The 27,759-nt window shown below is 47.1% G+C and overlaps 1 protein-coding gene across 4 annotated transcripts in view; it reads left to right on the top strand.

The window, feature by feature from the left end:
• The window catches only part of NR6A1 (nuclear receptor subfamily 6 group A member 1), a 150,955-nt gene that overhangs the window by 100,396 nt on the left and 22,800 nt on the right, over window positions 1-27,759 (top strand). For 3 of the 4 annotated variants that reach the window (XM_019541026.1, XM_019541024.1, XM_019541025.1), the window contains one exon: window positions 26,954-27,184. In XM_019541026.1, coding sequence (XP_019396571.1) covers window positions 26,954-27,184 — 231 coding nt within the window. Of the gene's footprint in view, window positions 1-14,196; window positions 14,562-26,953; window positions 27,185-27,759 lie in introns of those variants that run through there. The other variant, XM_019541027.1, reaches the window with a different exon arrangement.

Genomic DNA, 27,759 nt, shown 5'->3' with positions numbered 1-27,759 from the left:
TGCTGGACAAAGACAAACTATCATTAATGCCCTGATGCGGGGGTTAACTCTGCTTCTGAGTCAGAGGTTTCATCCTTCTGATCACCTCTAAGCTAACTCTGGCCAACCCCCCCCACGCTGCAGACTCGACGCCTGCCTTCAGTGTTGTGCTTGCTGCATTAGGCATCGCTGCGGTCCCAGAGGGTAGCAAACTTATTGTCTTGCATTCGTTCATCCTGTGTGTGGTTTGTTAACGATGTTCCCCGTCAGTCTGTAGGATGGTGCCCTCTACTGTTCAGTACTTCATCCTCAAATGTGCAGATTCTGGACCAGACAAGCTGTAGTGAAACCTAATTATTTCACCAAGTTTAGCACTTATGTGGTTCAAGATGTTCTGAGAGGAAGTAGAGGACATTGTATGCACCAGACTCAGAATGCATTTAAATCCTGGGTGCCCACAAAATTCCCCGTTAGGGTCCTGCATTCTTCAGTGTTGCTTGCTTATATATCTGAGAGGGGCCCAGTGAGAGAAATACCTAACTTTTTTTACCATGTGCATTTGTTCGTTGCCTGCAGTGTTTTCTGGCTAGCAGATTCATTTTGTTTGTTTTGGACGTGCGTCAAGGGGAGGCCAGGCTGAGGTTGGGGAAGCCCTTGGGTTATCTCATTTTTTTAATTAAATATAAATTTTAAAACGTACAAGTTTTATTGCATTTCTTCCTCCTCCTCTCTAATACACTGCAGAGATTTCTCTCTGCCTGGAGATGGCTTCATGTATTGTAAAGCAGGGACTGCTCAGTTCTGCCCACACGAGTCTCCCCTCGGGTCTCGCACCATCTATCAGACCATCCTTCTGTTCTGTTCTTGCGAGGAGGCTGGGGATTGAAATGTAGAAACATCCAGGTGTGCTCCCCTCTCCTGTCTCCCCTCAGGGAGGGTGCAGTCACCAGCTCACCTGTGGGTAGGGAGGATGCTCTGTTACTTTGCACCCACGTTTGGACACCCTCATTGTATCACATGGTGCAAGACAGTGCTGTGCAGATAGCTCACGCTGGCACTGTGCATGGTAGAGCTGGGACTGACAGCATCACTTTGCAGCAAAGTGGATTGCCTTGGGTACCGTGATGCAATAATGCGGCTGTACCGCTGCTGGTATGCACAGAGATCACCCGGGGTATCTCTGCACAGTGTACTTAGATGCCCACTGCTCTGGGTTAGTTGGTGAGCTGCTGCCCAGCAAAGGAGCTGGGGTTTTAATCACCTCTGCTGCCTGCATTTGGAGGGAAAGGACAGAAGGGTAAATGTTAAGATTTTAAGTATTTTCTAATAGGTTACGTTGGGACCTGTCGTTCAGTTAATTGAATCGGTGTCTTAAGCATTAACTCTGCACGAGGATACCCTCCGCAAATGCCAGTTACTGCGGTACGTCGTTGCATGTAGGAAAACTTGTTCTCTGCAAAGACATGTGCAGGGTAGTATGGTCCCATGGTCTGTGTTTGAAAACCTGGGATTATCTGTAGACTCATCTTAACTCTTCTCTAAAGTGGAGCATTCAGCCTAAAATCTCGTGAGTTGCTTGATATTTTAACCGGCTTCACATTTGCAGCAAGTATCTCAATCTAAGGAAATCATATTTATATCTCATCCATGCGACAGGATCTCGGCTCACAGGTCCTGAACGTGCTGCGGCCCTGTGTGCATCCCCCCATATTGTGGGCAGGGAGGGGGACTTCCAGACCTGGTGCGCTAGTGTTTTATTTGCCAGCACTGCCGTCTGTCAGACGAGAAAGATTAACCTAAATACACCTCTGCTCCAGAAGAGTATGGTCTGCTCCATGTCCTGATGACGTGTGCAGAGCGAACCAAAAAACGGTGCCAAACTCCCAGTCTGTGCCTGAGAGACGAGGAGGTTTACGCGTAAGGAAGCGGTTACTATGTCAAAGCTGCGCGGTGAGTGGCAGATTCGGGAACTCCTTGTTCTCAAGCCCCCGGTGCTCGCTGCTTCTACCGGCAACGTGTCTTGCAGGCCAAGCTGTGTGCAAGCACAAGGCTTCAGCCTTGTGCCAAACTGCAGTTTTCCCTTGCACTGCCCTGTAGCCCAGGGGCTCGACTTTCTCTCCACGAAGCCCCGTGTTCCTGCCCCTGCCTTCCCAGTAACACGTTCCTGCTTCTCGTCAGACGCGCAGCTCTCCCTGTTGCGTGCCCTCCTTCCTCAGTGGCAGCGAAGCCGAGCTGGCTGGCCCGTTTCTGGGTAGCGTGGACATGTGTGAAAGGCCAGACAGGCGCGCTCCCTCTCTCGAACGCTGCCTTGCAGCTGAGTGTGCTGGTCCCACAAACAATATGCATTCCTGCGGCCTGGAGACTAGCAGTGTCATCCCGTGTCTGCCCTCTGAGCGAGCACGGGGCAGGTTACTCCAGCTGTCGCTTAATGTCCGAAATCTGGTTTCAATTTTGCTCCCGCGCTGGCCCCCTTCCTGTGGCGAATGGTGCATCCTGGGAGCCGGCATGTGCAGCTGGCGGCATGCGTGTAGGCACTTGGCATCCCCCTCGGATCGGCCTATAGAGACAGATGAAACCAGAGCTCCCTCCACCAGGCTTCGCTCCTCCGAGCAGCGTGTGCAGATCCCTGCACAGCACAACTGGAAAAAAGACTTCCAGGTAACGCTGTCCTGACTCTGGACCGCCGCAGTCAGCAAGACTTATGTTTTGGGATTTTACAGAAGCATCTGTTGGGATGCAAACTGTCCCATAGCCGGAGGGGATTTCCTTGTAATTGTGCCAGATGGTTCGAATTGCTGTTTGTTCCCCCTCCTGCACGGACATGTGTAGGCTACCTTTCGCAGGCAGTATCACTTCACTGGGGAGCCCTCCCCGGACCTTTTATCAGCTGAAGCAGCCAGGCGAGTGCGTATGCCTGCCTGTTTGGTACAGCTCTTGGCTTTGCCTTTTCTAGCTGCTTTCTTTCTCTCCATGCATGCACTAACCTTTGTTTTCTGTGGTTTTGGATTGCAACTGAAGGCTGAAGGAAAGGGGCTGTACTCAAAAGTGTTTTGACTGCTCCTCCACTGGAGGCACCAGTCCTGGCTTTTTACTTACACAGCTGGCTGTGTGGGAGAAATCCTCAAGGGCTACGTTCACGATAATAGACAGGCCAGCAGTAAAAATACCAGCGAGAGCAGCCAGCCAAGTGTAATCAATATGGTTGCACTTAAAGAAGTTAGTTACGCAAGAGACCCAAGAGTGCTGCTTCCTGCTCTTCGGTTTTGCCATTTCAACATGGAAACTCACAGGTTTCTTCCTGCAGCTCCCAACGCGGAGGGGGCTCTTTGCTTCCTGCCCCAGGCTCCCCACATCCCCTATTACACATTTGTCATGCTTCACCCCAGAGGTGCCTCCAGCTCCGTTCTGGCTGGTGGGGTTTCTCTGTTAATTTACATGCAACTCTGAGCTCGTAGAGTCCATTAGCAGGGAACGTGCTACAACAGAGTTGTGACGGCCTCAGTCCTTCCAAAAGCCGGTGTGCTTCAGTCGGCGATTCTGTGCCTGGTAACAGGCCGCAGTAGGGAAGCTAAACGATTGCACTAATGTCTAAGGAGAGCACAGGACCCCAGGTGCGATTCACCCGGGACTGCTTGGTGCATGTTGGCTTTGCCGCGAAAGTAGCGCACTGCACGCAAAGGTGAGCGCAGAGCTGACGGCCCTCGGAGCTCCCCAGGAGCGTGGTTTTTATTGGAGATTAAGATCTGGCTTCAGAATATTTTTCGGGTGACCTGAAACCATGTTTCCTGGGTTTGAACCCTTCTTTGAACGACAAAGTATATGGAGACAGAGTATTGAAAGTCAGGAATCAGGGCCGTCTCTAGAAACATCTGGCTGACTGTGAACCAAACTCGATTGCCTGTTTGTGGCAGTGTATGGATTTCCCCCTGCAATTCCCTTTTCTTGTGCTCACCCACTGAGGCAGTAAAACCATATACTCCTCCAAAAACCCCATTTGTTCCCAGCCTTTCCTCTGAAGGTAACCTCTTCAAGGAGCCCTTACCCTCCCCCTGCCTTACATCTTTTATATGGAGATAGCCTCCCTCGTTGTCCCTAGTCAACCCAGCTGCACCAAACCTTTCACATTTACTGCAATCTATTCAATTGATTGGGCTGCACAATTCAATACCCGAACAAATTGGGGTGCTGGGCAATATGGAGCCCTGTTTTGCATGAGACCCATCGAACCAGAGACAAGAAGGAAAAGCCTTAACTTCACTCACCCAACATGCGCTTTTACCAAATGAATTAACAAAGACACAGAAGAGTAAAGGGCAGAGTAATTATCACATCAACTGCTACCCTGGTTTTTTCCTAAAACCAAACTGATGTTTCTTTAACATTCTTTATAGATCTTTCCACAGGTTTTGTAAATGTTTTTTGAACTAAAAAACAATAGTCTTTTTAAATGTCAGCATACATAAGGAACGAGGGAAGGGAACACAGTGGACGCGCTGTACCCATTTAATAGAACTAAACTGTTTTTCACAATGTCAGATGAACGTGTCGACTTCCTAAGTGGTTGTTGATGCGATTTGCCAGGATCAGAGTAGCTGAAACATAAATCGGTGAGTTTATAAACTCTAGTCTGACCAGGGTTGCCAGTAGTCTAGTATAACAAGGAGCACTGTAGTGTTGTACTGTGATGGTGCATGAATATGCAAGAACTGAGTCTTTTTTTGGTAGTATAGCTGATACAATGAGAGGGATTACTGAATACATCTTGCTGCCTAGTATAACAAGGCACTTTTGCAAGTAGAAATTGGGCTTTAAATATGCTAATGCTACTGGAAATACCAAATAAGTACTAGACGAGGAGGCCCTTTTAAAAGGAAGTGACATGGGGTGTGATGTGCTCACCATTAACATTTACTTTTAGATTTGATAAATAATTGTGCCCTTCATTGGCCCAAGTCACGCTCCTATGGATGTCTGAGCCAAAAGGGAGCAGTTTGGCATGTCCTTGCAGTTGTGTCCGTGCTAGAATTGCTAGGGTCTGTGGCCTGCAGGCTGGGATGAATGGTGACCTTCCTTGAAAGATCTTGTACTACATTTTCTTCTTTGTAATGCATGTTAATGATTTACCCCTCTTCTCAGTATTTTTTGCCCTACTCCTTTGAATGTGTAACATTACTCTGGTTCCAGAAGCAGTCATTTGATTGGATTTTGAGTTTTTACTGTACCTGTGATTGAAGCAATTAGCAGTCTGCAACCTGTCTGTTCGTGTTGCACACACTCCCAGTACCTGGGTAAGTGAGACTCATTCCTGGGACACAATTCCCGGACCATGCATTGCCTGAGATGTACTTGGTCCTTCATTGTGAGACCACCCCTACGAATGTGCCCCCATCGTACACAGGTCTTTACACACGTACTACGCTCTTGGGAGAAACATCTGCTTTGGATGTGTTGCAGCACAGACCTCAGCCCCTCCTGGAAGTGCTGGGACCCCCTGGTCTGTGTATCCTTCCTCCATTGCCTTTTCTGCTGTGTTAAAGTTGAGATGCTGCTAATCAAGCTTTATGCTAGAGGTAACAAAAAAACAAAAACAAAAAAGCGAAGTCAAGAGGTGGTTGTTTCTTTTATAGAATTTGTTTGCTGCGGATAAAGCAATCCAGCATTTCCTGGTAACACCTTCCTGGCCCTACTTTTCTCTCTCAAAAATACAAGAAGAATTGTGTGGATCCAATTCACAGTTGAAGTTGCCTTAAACATTCAAACCTTCTGGGTATTGTAATCCACAACCCCGGTTCCATTCACTCCACAAAGGGTTTGTGCCTCAGCCCCTGGCTGCATAGCAGTGTACCACATTGTCATGAAAATGAGCAAAGCTTCATTAGTGCCCTGAAGGATTATGAAACGAGTGGTGGGTGGGGAGGAGTTAGGGACTAATTCAGTGGAGCTGGTTCTAAAATGGGGAGCACCGGGGCTCTTGAGTTGCATGGTTTGGACTGTTGGGGCTTACTAGAGACTCGGACTTTGTGATTAAAAAAGTAAGTTGAGTCTTTCACATGGCATATCTTAAAGGCATCAGACAGCAAACATACCATCATATGAACATTTATGAGGCTTTTAAAGTACTTCTTAGTTACTTGAGCATGGAGTATTTGACACCAGGCGTAGTGCTAACCATTCGCTCTTTACCTCAGAGAGGGCAAATGTCTACATCAGATGCTACACAAATGTTCTGAAAACATTTTAACTCTGGAATCATCCAAATTGATTGCTTCTGTGTTTGAAGCTAACAGCGGAAAGCCAGCTCCCACTTGGCTAAGCATTTTCTTTTTAAACTGTTGATTTTTCTTAATTTTTCTGGAACCCAGTCACAAAAATTAAAGAAATGAAGGCACTAAAAATACCTGAAAAGTAACACAAACCTACTGCCATCTGTAAATTAAACTCCCTCATATGAACCCGTGTTTGTCTTTTGTTAAACACGCGATTGCAAAGTTATTGTACAGTTATAATCGCAGAGTCTCATTAAACTGACTTTAAATCTTTGCTCTGAATTGAGAAGTGTTGCTGAAAGTCAGGCTGCACTGCCATATAAGCAGCCCCTGAAACTCAGACTCTTCTGCTCAAAAGACACTAGCTAGTGAGTAGGGCTTTCTCAGTGTCAGTTGAACACCGTGTCTTGAAGGAGAAGAGAGGCTGAAGTTTTGTTCCGCCTTACAGCTTGCACTTCGCTGTTTGTGCAAAGTTAAAAAGGCCAGGAAAAGGGCAAGAGCCCTCTCTATCTCCTAAAGTAGGTTCTTATACTGTATTAGCAGCCTGGTCGCTGCGCCTCGCAAGGCAAGCTGGTACTGCCTGGATGCAAAATGCACTTTTCATAGCAAGTGCAAAGATGCACTCAGTCTGGACTTGTCTGAAGTGTGCTGGCTCTAGACGTTGCTGCCCAGGTGGAGATGGATGGTATGCTGCACTTGAAGAGCTGAGAAGTTTCTGTTGCCTGAACACTAGAAACGCCCTGGTTTTGTTAGTTTTTGTTAATGCACTTGAATAAAACTGGCGATATGGAGGGATGTCCTTGGCCCCTTCCGCCTCCTGAACGAATGGATGGTTCTGGGCACGCCGCACGCCACTTCTCATCAGCTGTCTGCACTGCGAGAGAAGGAAAATGTTCTCCGCAGCTCTGCCTGCCTCTGCCATCAGCTTTTTTCACACCAGATGGGCAAATAGTTTGAGCCTGAAATATCGTTAGTAGCCTGGCTGCTGTTGTTTGCAGTGACAGGAGTGCCTTGATCTGGGGCCAGGCTCGCAGAACTTTTGCTGGGGAAAAAACCAGGTTGCTTAAAAACTTTGGTTGGGCCGTCGGCCCTTTCCCTTATGGGCATTGGAGGCCAGTGGACCATTTGTGCTGTGCAGGGCTGCATTGCAGTTGTCTGCATTTGAGTTTGTGACTCATTTGGTCAGTTCTACTCAGTGCCTGATTAAAGAGACAAGAATGATGAATCTCTAAGAGAGAAAAACTTTAAGAACATTTCATTTGTATCTGAAAATATTTTCATGGCTGTAACAAATAATATCCAGTGCAAGTGCTAGAGACAGGAGATGCTTTTAAAAAAAGCAAATTAGAAAGAACAAATGAATTTGAAGTAACCTAAATAAAAGTAATTTCCCCTTGGTTAATCAGTTTTACCTGCATGGGCATATCCCTATTATCTTTGCAGCCACTCAGGGGCATCTTTTCCCAACATGGGAGGCAGGCAGAGAAGACCAGCATTGGTGGTGTCAGAATCAATGGGGCATTTGCATGTACACACACACTCTCCACCTCTGAGCCGGTGGCACCACGTGCACAGAAATGAGAGGCCCAGATTCCCCCGGCTACCTCGATCCCTCTGCACCGCTCCACGCCTGCTTGAATTTCCTCCTGCTGCCTTCAGAGCCTGCGATCTGTCCAGTCCTGTCTCCTGACTTCCTTGCACGTTGTCATCTTCCACGGCAACATTACAACCAAAGCCAGCGTTTTCCTCCTGCCCTTTCTTTTACCTGCAGTCAAATGACTGCGCTGTCAGTGCGATGACAGGCGCTGCACGCAAGATTGCCACAAGGCTGACTGTTACCCAGTGCAGCTGATCTTGGCTTTACAGTGTGGCGGCAGTGTGAAGTTCAATGGCATTTATAATAGTGTGCAGGGGGGGCATATTTGCTATTCCTCCCTGCTACAGTCGTGCTAGCCTGTTACACTATTGCCAAAATCAATCTGCCTCTACACAGTACATCCTATTGCTAAAAATGAGAGAGAAAGAGGGGAAGGAGACGTGCGAGTGGGATGCCTGAAGAGGTGTAAGATGGCTTCGTCTCTCCGGGGTCTTGCTGAAATTCTTCCCAACCTACCCTAGACATCGGAACAACTACCAGGGCTTTCCCTCCACCGGCAGGTTATGACTGTGCTGTCAGGGCAACAAATGGGTTGGGTGTAGGGGTGTCACTAGACCAGATCTGAAGCCGCACGGCTTTTGCCGTTAGAGCTGGTGACACTCTGTGGTTCTGGCAGTCTCTTAAAATAGCAAGGGCCATGTGTTTTCCTCTGAAGATCGGCACTGGCTGCAAGAGCAGGGTAACACAAGAACCAGTCAGACCTTTTCCATTCTCCACACCTGACTTCCAGGGGTTTGGCCCAGTTAATAGAATAAATCTCCCCTCATAGCTGCTTTTCTTGCATGCTGCCTGGCCCATTTTGGCTTTGAGTTGTGCAGCAAAGTGGATCTGATGTTACTAGTGTAAGGCACATGGTTGGAGCGAAGCAGGATGTGCACACACGTGTGCAGAGGAAAAGCTTTTGAGTAATATGCAAGTTTTCCCTGGCTGATTCTGCTTCTCCCAGGGTTTACACTGGGGTTTTTTGGAGGGTTTTTGCATTGGATGATGCATACGGCTGTTGGGCAAGCAGTATGTAGCATACTAGGGCTGGAAAGGACCTCAGGGTTGTTTAGTCCAGCCCCTGCCTGGATGCAGGACATCCTGCTCCTCTCGAGGAATGGGTGAACTTTGCTGTTGAGTCTTTATCCTGTGATTGAGCTGCTCTGCTTCAGCTCGGTGCACCCATGTGTCACCTTATTTCGAAGCAAGGGCTTGGCATTTTGGCCCGGCGGCTAGTGCTGCTCTGCTCTGTGGTGCCGTGTTCGTGCTGGGGCTTTTCAGGCCACGTGCTGTCGGCTACCTACCAGAAGGCAGTGGGAGTGCGGAGTCCCACCGCTCCTCCGATATGTTCCTTTCGGCTCATTTGTGTGAGTCACTGTTGACTGCAAACCACTGCGAAGCAGCATGGACCACGCATCGGGAAGCATCATGATCTTTGTGATGGCAGATACAAGCAGGCTGCCGCCAACACCATCTCAAGTTAGGCGGCAGCTTTGCACGCCAGTGAGAAGGCAGCTGAGATCAGGCAGACAATCCTCCTCGACTGTTTCCTGGTGTCGGTTCACTCATGGGACTGCCACTGGGGCTCGGCCAAGGAGCAGTGGCCAGTTGGGGTGGTTAGCACTGCAGGCACGGGATGGTCAGTCATGGCAGTGGAGACTCAGGATGTCCCAGGCTGCCAGCCATGGCACTGTGTCAGCAGAGCATCTCCAGGACAGCCAGCTCAGGGCAGAGAAGTAGCACCATCTGGGATCTCCACGCTCCTCTTCTGCCCCCAGTCAGCAGCTAACCAGTCTGGTGCTGGCAGATCTGCCCTCAGGCCTGCTGTAGGGGAGCTGTGCACTGCTGCTAACCCTGGGGGCAGGAGGCTAGTCTAACTGGTCCAGCCTTCCTGTGCTAGAGAGAAACAGAAATTGGAGAGGGAGAGAGGCAACCTCCCTCCCGGTCCCACTGAGTGCATCCTCATTTCCCTGCCATTGCTGGCCCTCCCTCCCTCCCTAGGGCTGCAGCCAGTGTTGTCCTAGAGCAGTGGTTTTCAACCTGCGGAAGATGACTACGAGCAATCAGAAGTGCCATGAAATAACACACACTTCCCATTCAAAGGGGTCTGCACCCCATTTGAAATCTCCGAAGGGCTATGCAGATGTAAAAAAGTTGAAAACCACTGGTCTAGAGCCATTCTAGCAATGGTGCTGCCACCCCTCTGTGGGACAGATTCGTGCCAGCGCTGTGCGGTGCCCAGTTGGCATTGGGCATGTGTCTTCTAAGGCCTGCGGTCGCTTGTCTCTTTGATCTTTTGTGTTGCAATTATCCTTTACCACTATTTGCATCTCCCCTCAAGTGCAGCATGTCACCTGCTTGCACTCGCGGCTTGTGTTTGGGCTGCTTTCTGAACTGGATGACGGGGATGCAGAGTCGTGGCTGTGAACTCACGCACTCGAGTTATTAGTGGCCATTTTAATACGTGACAGAGTGTGTTGCCACAGGGGCCGAAAGCAGCTTCACTAATACTGGAGATGCACTTATCACATGGCCTGGTCCACTGCTGCTGGTTACATGGCACCCTTTTTTTTGTGTCTTCCTCCTGAAACACTGTGTGTCCACGTCGAGCTTCTTCCAGCACACGCCTGCAAGCAGAAGGCAGAGCAGTTTGCTGTTGTGCCAGACTCAGCCCTCCCTGTGCCCAGCACCCGCTGTTCGTCCTTTCTCTTCAGGTGTTTTTTTGCAGAACTGTATTTGTTGTTCTTGTTCATCTTCCAGTCGCTGTTAGGAGGTTGATAGTAAGCAAGCACATGGATCTGTGCTCAAAGTCTTGTGCTAAATCCAAGTCCGCACTTGTTCAGCAGTTTCAGAGGAAGGAAACTTGGTTGTGCTTAAATGTTCAGAAGCACGACCAAACTGCCCGGGACCACAGAAGCAGCGTGGCAGTGCAACTGTGGCGTGTTCTGGCTGACGTGAATTTGGGATTTGTGAAACAAAAGGAATGCCTGCTCCAGGAAGGACGTGAGCTGGTTTATTTGGCCCTGTCCATGGCACTTGTCATGCACCTTACTTGGAAATCCTGTTTTAATTTGGTTAAGTGTATTGGTTAAAAACATTAACTGGGTTTTGATTGATTCCATCAATATGGTCAGATTGAGGAGGACTGTCGTAATTCAGAGTGCTGAAATAATTGCAAAGAAATGAGATCAGTGACCTTTAGGCTCCTTTCTTTGGCACCAGCAGTAGCAAACGTCCCTGTTGAGGCAGCACTTGTGGAGGGCTTGTGTGCTGTTTGTACTGATCCCTTCCTAATTCAAATACAAAATCAGTGTATTTTGTGTGTCTCGGGTGCTCTTCAGATACCTTGTCAGTGAGCAAAGTGGACGGGGGGGTTTGGTCCTTCTGCGCTAGCAAGGAGCACTGTGTAAAGATGATCTTTTGTACAGAATATGAACAAGAATGTGTGACAGTGCAACGCCCACACCTTTTCTTTAAATGTGGTTGGGGTTTTTTTCTCTTGTGCTGTTATATTAGCATGCTGTTGGGCAGCAAATTTAACAGGAGAGGAGTGTCACTGTGGGCAGATCAAAGTGTAACTACAGTAGAAAAAGTAAACACATTCTTAGGATGCATAGAGGAATAGTGCGCAATATAGAAAACGTTATGGTGCCAGTAGAGAAACCAATAGTTTATCCTCATCTGGGTCATTTCTGCAGTACTGGTAACCCCTCCTCAAACAAGATATTGCAGGGTTAGGAGTGGCAGAGACAGGCCCAGCAAATGACCAGGTGCCCGGGGAAAAAAAATCTTGGGAAGAAGGTAAAAAGAATGGGATTTTTACATGTTAAAGGAGACAAGTAAGAGGGGGAGGATCCAGAGAAGGGAGGTCCGGAGTCTCCGTCTTCCCTGTCTTGTGGCATTGCAAGCTGGAAAACATCAAATGGATGCAGGGTTGCTCACGTGCATGTGGTGCAGTGGGACCGGGGCTCAGAGTAGTGCTGTGGCCAAGACTCGAAAGAGAAGCCACCTTCTGCACACATGCAAGTGTCCTGAGTTACAGCAACTCCAGCTAAATACTCTTGGGAGTATTTGAAACCTCGTGCCTCAGGGCCCAACCCCATTTGTGTGTGTGGGGAAGAGACGTTCGGTTCAGGCACGCTGGCCCCTGCCTGCCTGCCGGGGGGTTTCTTGCATCACCTTCTCAAACATCTGGTCCTGGCCCCTCTCAGCAGGGGAGCGCTGAACAGGCCATGTGTTTACCCAGCAATTCCTCTGCTCCTGGAAACAAATAGGAAGGGCACAGAAACGTTTGAAACATTGTTCATGAAACTTCTGGAAGTTTCTGTACCCTGTCACTCCGATCGAGCTCAGGGGGACAGGCACTACATTTGGAATAATCTGATTCTCTGGAAACGCAGCTTGATTCAGGCAGGGTCTTTTTAAATGTCTGGGGTGTGTAAGTGGGATTGTATGAAGCTCGCTGTTTGCAGCTCTTTTGGATGAGACCGTAAGCTACTAACTTTCTGTCTGCAGTGGTCAGGCACTAAAGATCTCCGCATGTTTTGTGTGAGGGAGGGGTTGTCCTTAAGTCCTAGGCCAAAACTTTCCCTTTGCTGCATTGTACAGCATGCTGTGCTCTGGTCGACAGCCGTCCCTGCTGCGGCTGCATGTCTGCGGTGTAAGTGCATCTTGCATTTCTTCCCCCTAAAGGGCCTATTTGCAAAGAAGGGTTGACTGTTCCCTACCAGTATTACGTACTTGAATAATGCTAACAAGTAGAAAAAGGCATGAGGTTATTATTGTGCCATAGTTTCTGCTAAATTAAGGAAAGAAATTTGGACAAGAGTTAACGTACCTGTTTGTTTCTGGTAGCAATTCATACATAAAAAGACAGTTTCCTAAACGTTCCAGAATTTGGTTGCAAACAAGAAAATTAGAGCTGTCTTTAAGCTTTCAAACCCTGCAGGTTTCTTGGTTGCGCTCTCAAACGTGTTTCGTGATAGCTCACAAAATTATCTAGAGAGCTCTTACGAAGAATAACATGAGGTGAACACTTACGAAGAAGCTGTGAAAATGCGTATTATGTTTTTGATAACTTTTCGAGCTCCGAGCGAAGAGAACAGCTCGGGTCGTGTTTGAGCCCTGTCTTTTGCTCTTGCTCCAAATGGTTTTTCCGCCAGTCAGTGCGTGGCCACTCTGCACGTTTATACATCCCTCGCTCCGCTTGCAGGTCGGCGGCGGTGCCCCGTTTGCGTGGTTTTAGCAGGAGACTGTGGTAGCTGGATGTGCAGCCTTCCCTCCCATGCCCTAACGTGTGCTGCTTTCCGCCCGAGTTGCAGAGCCCGGTTTTGTAAAACGATCTGCAGTGGGAGCTCCCGGCCCCATTGGTCAGGGCAAGTCACCAGTGCAGAGCTCAGCAAATATTTGCTGTCCAATCGCAGAGGCGCCCCGTGATAAATCACTGTCCCACCGTTAATGAGGGTCCTGCTGGTGAGGAATGTTTCGGGAGGTGCCACGTTTTAGCTGATCCAGAAAAAAGGCTGAGTGCTGGGGAGGGGAGGGGAGGGGGCTCCCTGCTCTGAAGATGGTCTGAACTGGATTCGTTGCCCCCTCCGCCGTGCTTCGGGCTCGCCGGAGCCGTTTCGTTCTCTGTGCATTTTTATTTCACATTCTTAGTAACTGAATATTAAAAAGCCCCTTCTCTCTGACATCACAGCTGCTTAGCATAAAGAGCCGATCTGCCCGGCTCTCTCCAGTGCGATGTCAGGGCGATGGGCTGCTCTCTCCCTCGCGTTGTTGACATGGCTCCCTGATCGGGAAGGCAGTGGCATGATGCTTTCTTAAAAGCTGCTGGGTTTTGGGGGGGATGAAGCAAGACTCGCACTGTATGGAAGGTAACGTATGGTGCTAAGACTGGGCTTTGGCGTGGACCGTGGTTTCTGACTGATGTCTTTTCCTTGCTGACTTCTGCACCATCTTTTGTTCAGAATAGGTGTCTGGAGGCCTGGTTAATTTAAACCCCGTTGGTCCCGGGGTGCTTGCAATGACCACAGTTAACAGGCGATGCAGGCCGCAATTAAATCGCATTCAGGCCGCTCACCACGTTTTGCATTTTTCTCCTGGAAAAACTGACTATCATCATAAATCCCTCTACAGCAATTTCTGGGAGGTTTCTTCGTGCAGTCCTAGCACGGCCTTTAGGCCTTGATCAGCCGGGCTTTGTTTAATAACGGCGAGAGAGAGGAGATCTGTCAGAAATGTTTCTGCATTATCCGGTGGCTTGCGGGCTGCTGTTTGATAGCTGTTTGATATCGTCAGCTCGGATGTTAGATCTCCAGGACGTCAGGGCACAGGGATGTTTTGTGCGAGCTGGTCCCCTATTCGTTTTCAGTGATACGTGTGAGGCAGCATTGTTAACTGAAGAAAATAAGGCTATCAGTTCCACTTAGATAACCTTTGGTAATAAACGGAGTCCATGCAGTTGTGACCTTAGGGCTTGAACTTTCTAATCACATGACCAGCTTGTAAACTGACCTGCGAGGACGACTGTTGTATCCCAGCGTAGAGGGAGAAATTGGCAATCAGGATCGAGAGGTTTCCCGGCAGGCTGGGGACTGGCTCCGCACATACTTCTTCATGGCTGCGACGCAACTTCCCAGCAAATTTGGAGAAGCATGAAATGGATACATGGGAAGGTAACGCAGCGCGTCCCGGCTCGGGGAGCCCTTTCTCAGCGTTCAGGAAAACTTTGGAGGGTTGCAGCAAACGGGAGCCTCCAGGGGAGAAGGCAGTGGCTTTTTGTGTGCAGTTTGGGGACGGCCAGCAAGGCCGGAGAGCTGTTTTCTTTGTTTCAAAAATAAAGCAAGCTTGGCAAGAAAATGTAGGTTGGATGCCTTTTGGTTTCACGTGCAGACCTTAAGCATTTAATTGTAGCTCAGATGATGGGATTATTTATTTAAAAAAAAAAAAGTATTCTGTTTGTTTTGTGCCTTAATTTGTTTATATTTAAAGTCTCTAATCCGTTTGACCATCTGGAAAAGCTTTATTTAGTATTGTTAATTATTGATAGTATCAGGGTCATGTGGACTCTTGATAACACAGCTCCATCTCTCCTGGGACTAATACTAGTTCACAGATACTTTACAGCTTTTTCTGTGCTTGAAAACACGGGCAAAGCTTCCACTGATTATTGTCTTAATGTAAAAAAGAATCTTTAATCTATTTAAAGAAAACCTAATCCACATTAGAGCAGCATGCATTTAAAAAAAAAAGTCGCTGGTGCTGTTTGTTTGTGCTTGGGCCCTCCCTGGCTTTGTGGCTGAAACGTCTCTGGGTTCTTTTTTTCCCCCCAAAATTATTTCACTTTTTCTTAATTCTGTACCTCTCCTGCAAATTAGTTGGCTATCCCACTAGAGCCAAGATAAATATTTCCTGAGGGAACTTTGCCAGTTTTTTTTATTTCAGAATTTGTAAATGTAGAGAAACTCAGTCTGTCAAATTTTTGTCCTTAACATACCATCCCATTGAAACACCGCTTGGAGAACATGTAAAAAGTTGAATGTTTTTTTTTAGTACAGAGAAAGCTGACCAGTTAGTAAACTAGTGATAAAAGACTCAGCAGGGTGAGATTCATAGGCATAGAATATATGTCATTAGCAATCTCGTGGCTCTTGCAACATCTGCAAAATGCAGTTTTGCAGTCAAATGGTGAAGCACATGTGTGTCATTTTGGTAGAATTGCGCATGAATTTTAGGAGCTGGGTGTTGTTCAAAATGCTTTGTAATACAATTAATGTTAATTTGACGTACAATAGTAACCTATTTTTTAACTTTAGGATAAATGCAACACGCGTCTCTGGGAGTTATGTATTCTGTCTCGGTGCAGTCTTTTGCCTTCTGAACAAAACGTTTTGTGAGTGGATCATTGCAGTTCAGCATTTACGTGGTTTGCCAATAATATTTTGGTACGTAGGACTTGATAAATCTTGATAGCTCTGATCAAATGCAACAGGAGCTGCAGGACAAGTAGTTTCCTTACTTGTGTATGTTCAGCAACTGTGTGAATATCTAAGGCAGTTAATGAGAGCCAACTAGCAAGAAGTGGCATTTTGCAGACTGGTTTTGGAACTGGTATCATTAAGCAATTGTTTGGGGGTGGAAGAGAAAAATATTGAATTTGCTTCGTATTTGCATTTTATAAAAATAATCCAGACCCCTTTGTTCTCCTGAGCAAATTAATGTGCATTCCCATTTTTCTGTTAATGTTTTTTCTTTCAGTAGTCTACAGTGAGGACTAAATCATCTCTTCTTTTTTTTTTTTGTCCAGAAGAACAGTGTTTTACAGTAAAGAAAATTAGATTGCAAGCAGCCTTTTTTGAGACTCTAGGGGCCCTGTCCATTTAAATTAACCTTTTTCACAGCTGGGCATACAAATGTTTTTGTTTTAGTTCACAGAGGGTTAATTCTATTCAGGCTTTCACTATAGCAGGCCTGATCCATGGAGCAACACAATCTGGTCTTTCAGCCCTGTCAGTCGCTAGGCAGGAAGTCTTATTTCTTAAGCCATCGTTCAGAACGGGGGGTTGGGAATCTGCAAAGATCAATACCGGGGAACGAGAGACAGACCTTGGCCCATTGTGCACACTCCCAAGATGAGCTCAGTACGCGAAGACTGCATCTATCTCGGGGAAGAACAGCCCCAGCAAAATTACATTCACGTGCTCATTGATTACAACTTCAATAAAAGCCCCTGGAGCAGATTTGTTTGCGGGTATAACTTCAAGCTGCATTTGCTCGTTTGAGCAACGCAGGACAACGGCACTGGGAGGGGAATTCCCCTTACTGTAGAAATGTTCAATTTAACAGGGGATGGGACTGGATGCTGACGTTTAACTGCTGAGTGGAGCTGTTCCCATAACAATAATGCAAGGAAAAAGAAGAAGAAAACTGTTTCCTTGATGCCTGGTTGGTGTTTGAGGCAGCATCAACAGTGAGAAAAGGGCCAGATTTTGTTAGGATTTAAGTAACACACGTGCGAGATCTTCCCTCCAACAGCTGTTATTGGCTCTTGACATTTTAAACATTGCTAAACAAAGACTTGAGGGCATTGTTAGTTGAAACCAGGAACAGAGAAAATAATCATAATATAGGCCTAAGAATAATAATCTGGGGTTAAGAAAATGTGTTAGATACATTCCTGAATCGCAGCATTAGTGCCAATCACATTTCTGTAATAGTGATGGATACGAGCCTCCAGAGTTGGGAAAATTGCATCTTTGGGGAGTTATAGAAACATGCTGGTTTGGAAACAATTGCCCTGTACATTTTTCCCCCTTCCATTTTAGTAGCATGGTTTATTCTACCACTTTCTCTTTTGGGATGTTTCAGGACAAGGCCAGGGGTCAAGTTTCCCCTCTAACTTGCTCTCAAAAATCAGGAAATAGTGCTTGCCATAACGTGAAGCCTTATACGTGACCTATAGGATAAGGCAGCTGTACAGATCCAGGTTTTCATTCCTTTGCAAGGAGCAGAGATTAATCTTAAGATTTAGATGAGCCATTTGCAGAGAAATGCAGACTCTGTTATGGAGGATGACTGTTGCAGGCATCCTCCATAACAGAGTCAGGGGATGCCTTTTCACAGCAAAGGAAAATTGTGCTGCCACTGGAATAGCATCCAGATTAGTCTGGAAAGTCGTGGCACTGACAAGTCAGGGAAACAAAAACAAATCATTCATCCTCTTTGTGGACCTCGTGCAACTTGTAGGAGGGGGCTTGAAGCAGGCAGGCCAGCAGCACTGCTACAGCAAAGCCAGAGATCAAACATCGGTTTTGCTAGTCACCAGCCACTGGTTTTATCGCTCTCTTATAATCTCATTCACATGTTTCATGATTTCCGTACGTTCACGTACATTCGAGTTATTTGTGTGTTTTATATACATGCAGCAGCATGAGCCTTAAGTGTTGGCTATTCTAATGGATTAACTTCAGTTAAAAGTCACCCTGAGGCCTGTCTGATCTTAGGAAAAAACGTGTTTAAAGCAATGTAACTAGAGGCAGAGCCTGTTACAAGAGTTGTGTTGTTGTGCAGTTTGCATTTTTTAAATATAAGCAAGTTGAGGTTCCTTCTGCTTGTTCACATCAGCCTGTGACATGATAATATTCTTGTAGAATTTACATTGTATTAAAATGTGGTATGAAACCTACCATGACCTTTGAAAACAATGCATCCTTTAATGTGGTTTAAGGGGAGGGTTTAGTGAGGGAGTAACCATAAAAATCTTCAGGGTTCAAGATGAGGTTGAGATTTTTGTGAGTGCTTTTGTTGCAGCAGCAACTGTTTGATTTAGTGGCCCCTATTACAATAGCCCGGGAGAACAAAGCCAGAGCATCCCATATATGAGTTCGTTAAGTGTAAGACATGTTAAGAAAATGGGACAGAGAATTGCTGCTCACTTCTCTCCATCCCTCAGCCCATAATAAATATGTAAAAGCTGTTTGAGCAAACTGCTTTCAGCTTTAAAAAAAAATCAACCCCATGCTGCATGTGGCTTTATAAAAGCAGAAGAATCGGGGGGCGGAGGGGAGAGTGCGCTGCACCAGAGCCAAGGAAAAATGCTGGGACCAGTGTAAAAAGTTGGTGCACCTTTTGCATGGTATGAAATTCTGCCAAATTTCAAGGTTAAGGGAGAGTTTGAAGCTTTCCCAATGCAGAGCTGCTTTACATACATTGAAAAGCATGGGCAAATTTAAAGGTCATTGCTAACTCTACCATAGTCATCCTGATGCTCATTTATACGAGAAACTTGCATTAATTAGGGCGAAAAATAGCAAAGGTCAGGAGTCAGCAAGCCCATGGGTCTCAGTGGATTGTCTGGGGGGCAATCAGAATTCTTGTAGGGTTTTTTAAGCCATCAAAATACTGCTATGTTTTGGAGGTATTTAATTTGCTTTTCAGCTCTCTGCATGGTCCAGCTGGTTTGCGGGGCTGCCTCTGTGCCCGTGCCTGCCGCAAGCAGGATTTGGGGGAGCCTCAGCGCACGCCCTGTGCACCCCGCCGGTTTTAATTTGGATAGGTAACCAATGGTTTAGTATTTGATGACTGAGGCATGTGCATGCCGGGGTTTATGTGGCAGCAGGCTCATTCACACTATCCCGTTGTTATCCATTTCCACATGACAAGGGTATTGGGAGGGAAGGATCCTGATCCTTGGTTGCTTTAATCATCCATGCTTCCTAGGTTCGCTAGGAGACAGCCCCTTTCTTTCAACAACAACAACAGCCACAAAAAAAGCTGAGGCTGGAAATGAGCCCTCATTTAAATCTCCAGTTATCTGTTTGCAGCCTGCGTGCGAGGGAGCCTAGTGAGAGAGCACTGTCCTCTTTTATGAAAATGCTACAAGCTGTGGCGCCGTATGTTGGCACTGGAGTTTGCCAGGGCGGCGTTAATTTGTGGCTCACCATGCCCATAAACCCAGAGCTGTTGGGATCATTGCTCGGGTCCTCAACCTGCCTTGCAGCAGCCCTGTGTGCCAGGGCGTTCTCGCCAGGGAAAGTCTGCAGAATAGAGCTATTCACGGTAACCATGGGATCTCTCCATCAGCTCAGGATTTATGGTGGGGCTGATGGGGGAAGAGGCGCAGGGGAGGAGCTAGCTGAAGTTGAGCTAAACCCCACCACCGATTGGGACTTTTCTGCTCCATGTAAATCTCCCTCCCTGTTTACTGCATAACTCGAGGCAGACGTTATGCAAGTCCAGCTTCATAGCGTCCCTCTCGAGCTAGATGTTCAGGTAGATAGAAGCGTTGCCTGTGATCTGCACCCGCGTTCCTTCAGCTGCCGTCTTCGAGGGCATACCTAAAGTTGTCTGTCTTGTAAAACTGGGAATGCCTCATTCATGTGATCATTGCGCCCCTGAGCACTGCTGCTGTTGGAGGTTTGTCAGGGCTTCCCTCACCTGCCTCTTGATTTGAGAAGTTCGTAACAGTTGCAATAAAAATTCACAACAGCGGGATTTTGCTCATGTTGCTTCAGTGACTTTTAAAAAAGCAATTCAAAGGCAATCAAAAGCACTCATTCATGGATGCGAGAGCTGTGGACAGAGGTACCCACAAATCTGTTAAGGGGGTTTAGATGTTTTTTTTACTGTGCTGAAAATTGCTTGCACTTCTGGTCCTAACATCTTTTAGATGATTGTTCATAATGTAGATTGGCTGCCTTTTGGTATTAACAAAGCTCCCGTCGTTTCATGGATCAAAAACTTGCTTGAGGGCTAACCGAATGAGCTCGAGGTCTCTTTCCATCTGAGGGTTTTATTGTCTTCCATGCAACCATACTTGAACATGACTTGAACAAAGATTTCTGTGGGGATAAGGTCTGAGACTGTGCCCTGGTTTTACGTAGGCTGGCATAATCTACTTCCAGCGACTCGAAAGGACATCACCATAAGCATGTTAAGCCCAACGCTGTGCACCCTAGGTACTGAACAGAGATTTTCCTGCTGTCATCTGGCCATCCCTGAAATCTCACATCAGCCTGGGTGATACATACGGGTCATTTTAAGTGCATAAAAACTGACATAAACTCCTATTATTGACTTCTTTGTACATAAAAGTTTTACTAAGACGCTGACTCCAGTCTAGAAAGCCGAGGTAGTGCTAAAGATGTATCCTGATGCCAGGGTTATGAACTCCTCTAATGGGTCCAAGGCCTGGGATCCCCACGACCGCCCTGGCATGTCCTTGCATTTACTGCCAGGGTCATGTGTGGCCTCTCTGCTTTTCCATCAGGACACCCCTGTTTCCCTTGATCCCATGTGTTCAGTGGTGGAGAGAACTGCACAAGGAAGCTGGACGCACGTGTACCCACCAGCCCTGGGCTGTGCCCCATGCAGTTAGGCTGCAGAGCACTTCTGAAGCATGATGTTATCTCCTAGTCCCGTGTCTACTCTCAGATAACTCTGACCGGTCCCTTTACGAACCAGTAAAACAAAACCCACGCTCCCTGTGCCGGTCCTTTCCCCGATTCCAGGGCAAAACGCGTCTGGGAGCGGGGACGATGTGCCCTAAATGGGCTTTTTGGTGATGCTGTCTGAGTTCAGATCTTAAAAATACAATTTTTAAGAGCTAATTGAGCAAGCAGCCTTTAAAAGGAGCGGCTGTGTCCGTAGCCTTGTATATGCAGAGCAGGGAGACTCAAACTCCAAGGCTGAGGAGCACGTTGTGTAAACTCTTGTGATCCACGATGGGGTGCAGTCTGCACGTGTGGGACAGATAAACGTGGTGTGGAAACCAAAGGGGTGGAGCGAGCTAGTTTCATCCATGAGTGAGTTGTAGTGGCATGAGAGAAGAAGCGCTGGAAATAGGTAAATAAATGACAGCACGCCAAACAAAGCCGAACTGGGCGACAGGGCCTTAATTTAGGCGGTTTGGACGGGCCTCGTTCGAACGTATTGAAGAGTCCCGAGCCGCCCTGTTACAAATCACATTCCAGCAGATGCGGTCTGCATCGCTCTTTCCTGCAAAATAAAAACCTACAGCTCCTCTTTAAATTTCTGGTGGCAAGCTGTCTGCTTCGCTCGATGGGAAGTATAGATTTATCTCCTTTTCCAGGAGCAAGCCTTGCTTGTGTTTATTAGAGGTGTGCAATATATTTTTACTTGTGTCTTGATGAAATAGTGGATGCCCTGGCAACCTGAGCTCTGTCTTCCTGACAGGTTTAGTTGTGTTTTCTTTATAAAAATGGAGCTACTTCAAATAAAAAAAAAAAAAAAAAAAAAAAAAAAATCAGTGGAAGGAGTGGAGTTGAGATGGTTTTTAAAGCAGCCTCTCAAGCTGTTCTGTCCTCATCTGGGTGTTAGCGGGGTCCCAGGGCTGCATTTTGTGCCTTCCCTCTTTGAAAACAGGTCTCTGAGCACTTTCCCATCTCTGCCTCCCCCAGTCTGCAGCTCCGTGAAACACTTTCTCACACTTCTGCAGGGTCTCGTGGAAAACGAACAGCTCAAGGATGTCAAGCATATCACCAGTGCTAACTATCTCCAGTTAGATGTGGGGGACTTTGGCTCGTAGAAACTCTTTCAATACAGAGCGATACATGGACACTGCTCAATACTTTCTGAAAACCTGCATATAAAACTTGCTTAAAGGAGCACTGAGGTTGCGAAGTCATGCATTTTTGTCCACAGACACCAGGAAAAAGACGGCCCCCTCGTGCACGTGTGTTGTAATCATCTTTGCCAGAATGACAGAGGAAATACGCAGCCAGGCTGGGAACAGAAGAAGCCTGTTCCCCTGGGTGCTAGTTCTGGGCTGTAAAGAGAAGAGGACGTGCTTTCTTTTTCTCAGCGCCTCTGCCTGTCATCGCTCTCAGAAACTGTCCAGGTGCTTCGGTAGAAACTCCCATCCATGCCTCAAGCAGATTTTTCTTGAAAAATTTGGTTTGACCAACAAGTTTTAGCTAAAAAATTAACTTATAGGCATCTTGACTACTTCCACCTGTACTTTACTGATCACTGCCTAAATGTTTTAAGTGATCCAGACTTGTTTTGTCCTCTCACTAATGTCCAGCTGCCCCTTCACAGCTGTTGCAGGGGACACACTTCCCACACCAAGTCACGCTCCAAGTTTCAGGTTTGCTCCACCTAGCAATTAGAGTAGTACAATGTAAGTACCCTGTAAATCCCATTATACACCTTCGGGGTGAAATAGCTATTCTACTGGTAATGCTTCCAAAGAAGGCAAAGCAATTGAGCAGCTCTTAAGTTGGGCTTTAAAATGTGACTGTGATTGTGTGACCCTGGATAATTTGAATAAAAAGATCCATATTCCACAGCAGAGGCCTGGCTTACGGCGCTCGTGATGATTTCTGCTCATGCAGCCATTTGGAGATGGAAAGAGGCGAGTGAGCTGTCACCAAAGCAACCAGAAGGATGGGATCTTGCAAAGATCAGACCCATAAATAACTAGCTTCTGAGCTGGTCGCATTCACTTAATGTAGAGCTAATGCGTGCTGAAAGCTCGGCTGCTGAGCTCTGTGCCGACTGCAGATGCTGAATCATGACAGCGAGAAATAACAGATTTACAGGAGCTAAATTCAAGAAATTGCAGGTGAAATGTTTCCTGGTAACATACTGGGGACGTTCTGTGGCAGTTCAGCAGATGGTTTGAAAAGCAGCCTTGTTTGCCATGATGTTAGTTGGTGGGTGTGGTGATTTGACTTCCAGTTCAGGAAAGGGCATTGCCAACATTGTAAGAAACTCGAGATGGATTCCACCTCCCCCCCATGTTAAATTCAAGTTTTTCATTTGCTTTGGCCAAAGGATAACGTTCGCATTGTCGTATATAAGTAACTAGAAGGGAAACCTAGAAAATTTGGGAGTGGGAGACTCTATATGAAGGAAGCAATGAGATGGTGAGTGGATCCTGTTAAAACCTTTAAAATATATATATACATGCCTCCAATGTCAGCCTTAGATCAAGGTGTCCTGCCGGGCTGCACCTTGGCCATGACTTGGATGATGGCAGACAGTGGGTATCGGTGGGCTTAGACACCCCTGCACAAGATTAAGTTAATTATCAGGAAGTTTTCCTCCAGAGCTCTTGAGATTTTTCCTGCTGCTTAAAGGAATTAAACAATATTTTGGATTGCAGCGTGGCTGTGGTGGGAAATATTTCAAGATGCATGAGTCATAATAGGAACTTCCTGATTCAGCTGCAGTTTTCTGGGTGTACCACTGTCGCTCACCATTGGAGTTACAGCGGTGCTCACTGAAACCTTTCTGACTAGCCTTTCTTCCCATGTGAAGGAACGGCAAGTCTCAGCTCCTGAGTCCACGTGAACATTGCCTGGAAGCCACGTTTCCTGCACTCCCAGTTCAACGGAGCCGTCCCCTCGCAGGCAGCGCCAGTGCAAGGGTGCTCAGGAAGCCTAAGCCAAATCAGCACACAGGGTGAAGCCAGTTGTGCAAGCTAGTGTGGTCAGTTTGCACGTGGATGTTCTTATTCACGAGCGAAGTGGCTTTCGATTGCAGTGGCTGACTCTTCCTTAGCATCCCTGTGTAGATGTGGCCTGAGTCTTTGACTTCAGCACCTAACAGCAGAAGCAACAAGGCTGGACCTTGGTCTGGGACATCCAGGCTTGTGGCAGGAGACTCTGTCTCTCACCCAGACAAAGGGGCTCCATCTGAATCTTTTACAGTGGCCCAGGCTCCAGGTTGATGTACGTTAAATTTTGATTTGAAAGAGGGAAGAGTTCAGACGCATTCCCAGCATGGTCCTCTTTGGACGGATGGAAAGGGGGTGTTGTTGTCTGTCTTCTCCGTGCTGTTGTGTCTGTGATGAGCACAATCCGTAGTGGTTAACAAGGCACTGAGTGAGGGGCTTGTCTGGGATGAAACGAGGAGAAGAGGTAAAGCGCCCGTGTGGCAGGAGCTTCTGCGGGAAAAAGCTTTGGGTGCTGCTGACGGGATTCTTTTAAGTACAACTGACTTCTGATGTGAAGCAAGATTTAGGTCTTGCTGGAGATGCAAGATAATGAGAATACATCTAGGTTAACAAAGTCAGCTGCTTTAGCCATCATTTACTTTATTTTCCTTTCAATTTGACATCTCTATCTATGAAAATTACTATGTGCCCACTGAGATCCTTGCTGAGCTATACATCAGCCCTATTCTGTCTCGGTGGGAATGTTAAAGTCTTAAGATACCAAATTTAAGGTGACAGTTCCTATTGCTGGGAGTAGTACAATTTACATTTTTTTTCATCCAAAAGCCTCTTATTAAGATTTGGAAAGGGAATAGTAAAATCCAGTCTTTGTGTCTTAACCTTATTATCATTTTTATAATAATGTTCATTTACATTCTGTGCGTGCGCGTGTGCATGTGTGCTTGCGTGTCAACTGCATCGCAAAGCCTTGGCTGACAGTTCGAGAGCTGGCATGGGCAAGAGACCTCGTCTTGGCCTGTTTCCCCGAGTTGCCTGAACAAAATGCGCGCCTTGCCGATACTTGTGGTTCTGTAGCAGGGAGATCACCACGCGTCTGTCGGGTACGCTTTCTCTGTGGTTCACTCTGCTGCACATCAGTTGAGTCAGGAAAAAGGCTTTCTGTGCACAAGCTCCAGTGGGCTTCTCCCTACCACCTCCAGCAGATTTGCGTTGGTTGCTTTTTGCCCAGCGGGAACCTAAGCATCCAAGCAGGTCTGTCCTGCAAAGGTACCTGCCACCCCCATGACACGAGCTCTCCGACATGGGCTACACTCTGCCTGGCAGTGCGGTGGTAACACCTCTGCTCGCACTCGTTTTGCACTTTGTTACTTTTCCCCTCTGCAGACATGTGCCCTTCTCTCCGTTACACAAATGTTGAACAAAATAGGTTGTGTGGCTGCCCTCATAGTGCTGTTTGTCTTCCCACCCCCCAACCTGAAGTCCTGTTTTAGCTATAGGATGAGTAGTACTTCCAGTGATGCACTAATGCTCTCCAGTTGTGGCTTTAATTTAAATGGGACTCTGAAAACCACTAGCTCTCAATGGCAAGACTGACCTTGTTTAAACTCATGCTTTCTTCCTAGCTGCAGATGGTATTTGTATTTTCCTAACGTGTGGCACATGTTGCCTTCTATTGACACCAGATACTGAAGGGAATGTTGAAATGAGAAGAATTGAGAATAAAACACTAGTCCTGGCGGTAACACAACTTTCTCTTACCACATTAGTAAGAAAATATGACACTCAGGCCTTTGATCTCATCTCTGTTCTTTATTAACTACAGTGGAAATAAAAGAAATGCATGAAATAGGGTCATGGGAAGCCTGGCAGTCCATCATTTTGAGTGTAGATAATGGTGTTTAAATTCTGCTGTAACATTGTACGTGGAATAATAAAAAGACTATATTTTTGTGACATGATTTGAGGAGCTGCAGTGAATTACAGTTTAAAACACACACACAGTTATTTCTTTTACAAGCCACATTGTAATCTCTAGTAAGCAAATGTGACGCTTCTGTGTGGTTACTCTGTGAAGGTAAATTTTGCTCTGTATCCCCCTTCTTTTAACTGCTGGTTTATCGTGGGATTCCTGGGCTCAGTCGCCTTGATCAGCCTGGCACGATGAATGCCACACCACACTCCTGGGAAGACTGGGTCACACTTGGCAAGGGATCCTTTTGCAGTCTGTTCTCTTGTCCCGATGAAGCCAATGAAGGACCCAGCACTGGTGAAGGCCTTCTTCTGTTGGCAGCCTGCTCTTGGAGGCAGGATTTTTCTCGGGGGGGCTGCATAGCACTTGCTTGCTTTGAAGCTGAAATATTGACATGCTGGCTGCAGCAGACCTGGCTGCCAGAAGCTGTTGCTCACGGTGTAGTGTGCTTTGGCTGAAAGGACAGTAAACCTCTGCTCGTCTCAGCTCCTTTCTCTATATATATAATTTGGGGAGGCGGGCAGCGTTTCTCAGCCATTGTGTTAGCTCTGGATGAGGACAATGCAGATGTGCTGCAGTCTTTCTTGACTATTTGTAGACCCTTTATTTTAAAGCAGAAAGTTTTGCTGGCTTCTCTTTTCACATGTGGTGGCTTAGGCACTCCCAGCTCAGATCCAAGCATGATGTTTACACCTGTAGTGGAAGCCTTCATGTCAGCGTCTTCCTGGAGACGGTGGGTTTAAGTGCGCGTTGGTGCTTTCCTGCGAGTGCAGGAGGGTCAGAGGACAATGGTCAGGGTCCCTGGTGATGTTCCTATTCGGAGTTCATGCTGTTTGGCATGCGCCTACCAGTCCTCCTTGGCAGGCGCACTTGAGCTAGAGTCTTCTTGAACATTCGGTGTAAACTTCGGCCACTTCTGAGCGGGGGAAATTTTACCCAAGTACACTTCAGCCAAGTTATTATTCAGAACAGGTGGGATCTCACAGGGGCTAAGAATTGGCCTCCTAGTATCAGGAATGTGCACGCCGTGCACTTCTCCAGGCTCTGCCGTGCAGCGTGGGCAGTTTGGGTATGGCATACAAGGGTGGAGGGCTGTGCTGGCTTGGTGCGGAAGGGCTCAGGTCGTATGTTTTTGCAGATGGGCCATTTTCTCATCTGAAGCCTTGTTTCTCTTCCAGATGACCGGGTTGATCAGCGAACCTGCCTTATCTGTGGAGACAGAGCAACAGGTCTGCACTACGGTATCATCTCCTGCGAGGGCTGCAAGGGGTTTTTCAAGCGGAGCATTTGCAACAAGCGGGTTTACAGATGCAGTCGAGACAAGAACTGCGTGATGTCACGCAAGCAGCGAAACAGATGCCAGTACTGCCGGCTGCTCAAGTGCCTCCAGATGGGGATGAACCGGAAAGGTAAAGCCAGTGAGCTGCTTCAAATATCTGACTCGCGCACACGGGCAAAAAGGGGTGGCTGGGCCCTGGGTGTGACAGAAGCTGCCTCTTTCCGGGAGAGGCTGGGGAGATCTCTTGTGTTGGTATCTCACCGCATATCCTGTTGGCTTTCTATGACCACTCAGCCAGAAACCAAAAACGCTTCTTTCTGCCAGTCCCCAGATTACGTGGATATCCCCTTCACTCATCATTTGGGTTGTGTTCAAGGCTGTGCTTACTAGCAATATCAGCCTCCTCTGGGCACCTGTGCTGAGACGCTACCAGTGTTACACAATTGGGCCCTCATTGCACTACTGACCCAGTGCCCCACTTTGGCGCTGCTGCCCATGTTGTCAGTGCTAGTGCCAGTGCTCACCATGACACTCCCGTTTTAAGCCATAGGTATTAGAGGGATTGTGGCTTTCCAAAATTAGCTGTTTGGGCTGATTTGTGTTCAAGCCTGTTTTCACCTTAGAAGTAAACTTTCTGGGACAATCCTCATGTGCATCAGTTTGCAAAGTTTGATTTTGGAAGTTTGCCCATGGATGTTGTAGCAT

Source organism: Crocodylus porosus, unplaced genomic scaffold (genome assembly GCF_001723895.1).
Source record: "Crocodylus porosus isolate Cpor-Errol unplaced genomic scaffold, CroPor_comp1, whole genome shotgun sequence".
Classification (NCBI taxonomy): Eukaryota; Metazoa; Chordata; order Crocodylia; family Crocodylidae; genus Crocodylus; species Crocodylus porosus.
This window is presented reverse-complemented; position numbering and strand designations above follow the sequence as displayed.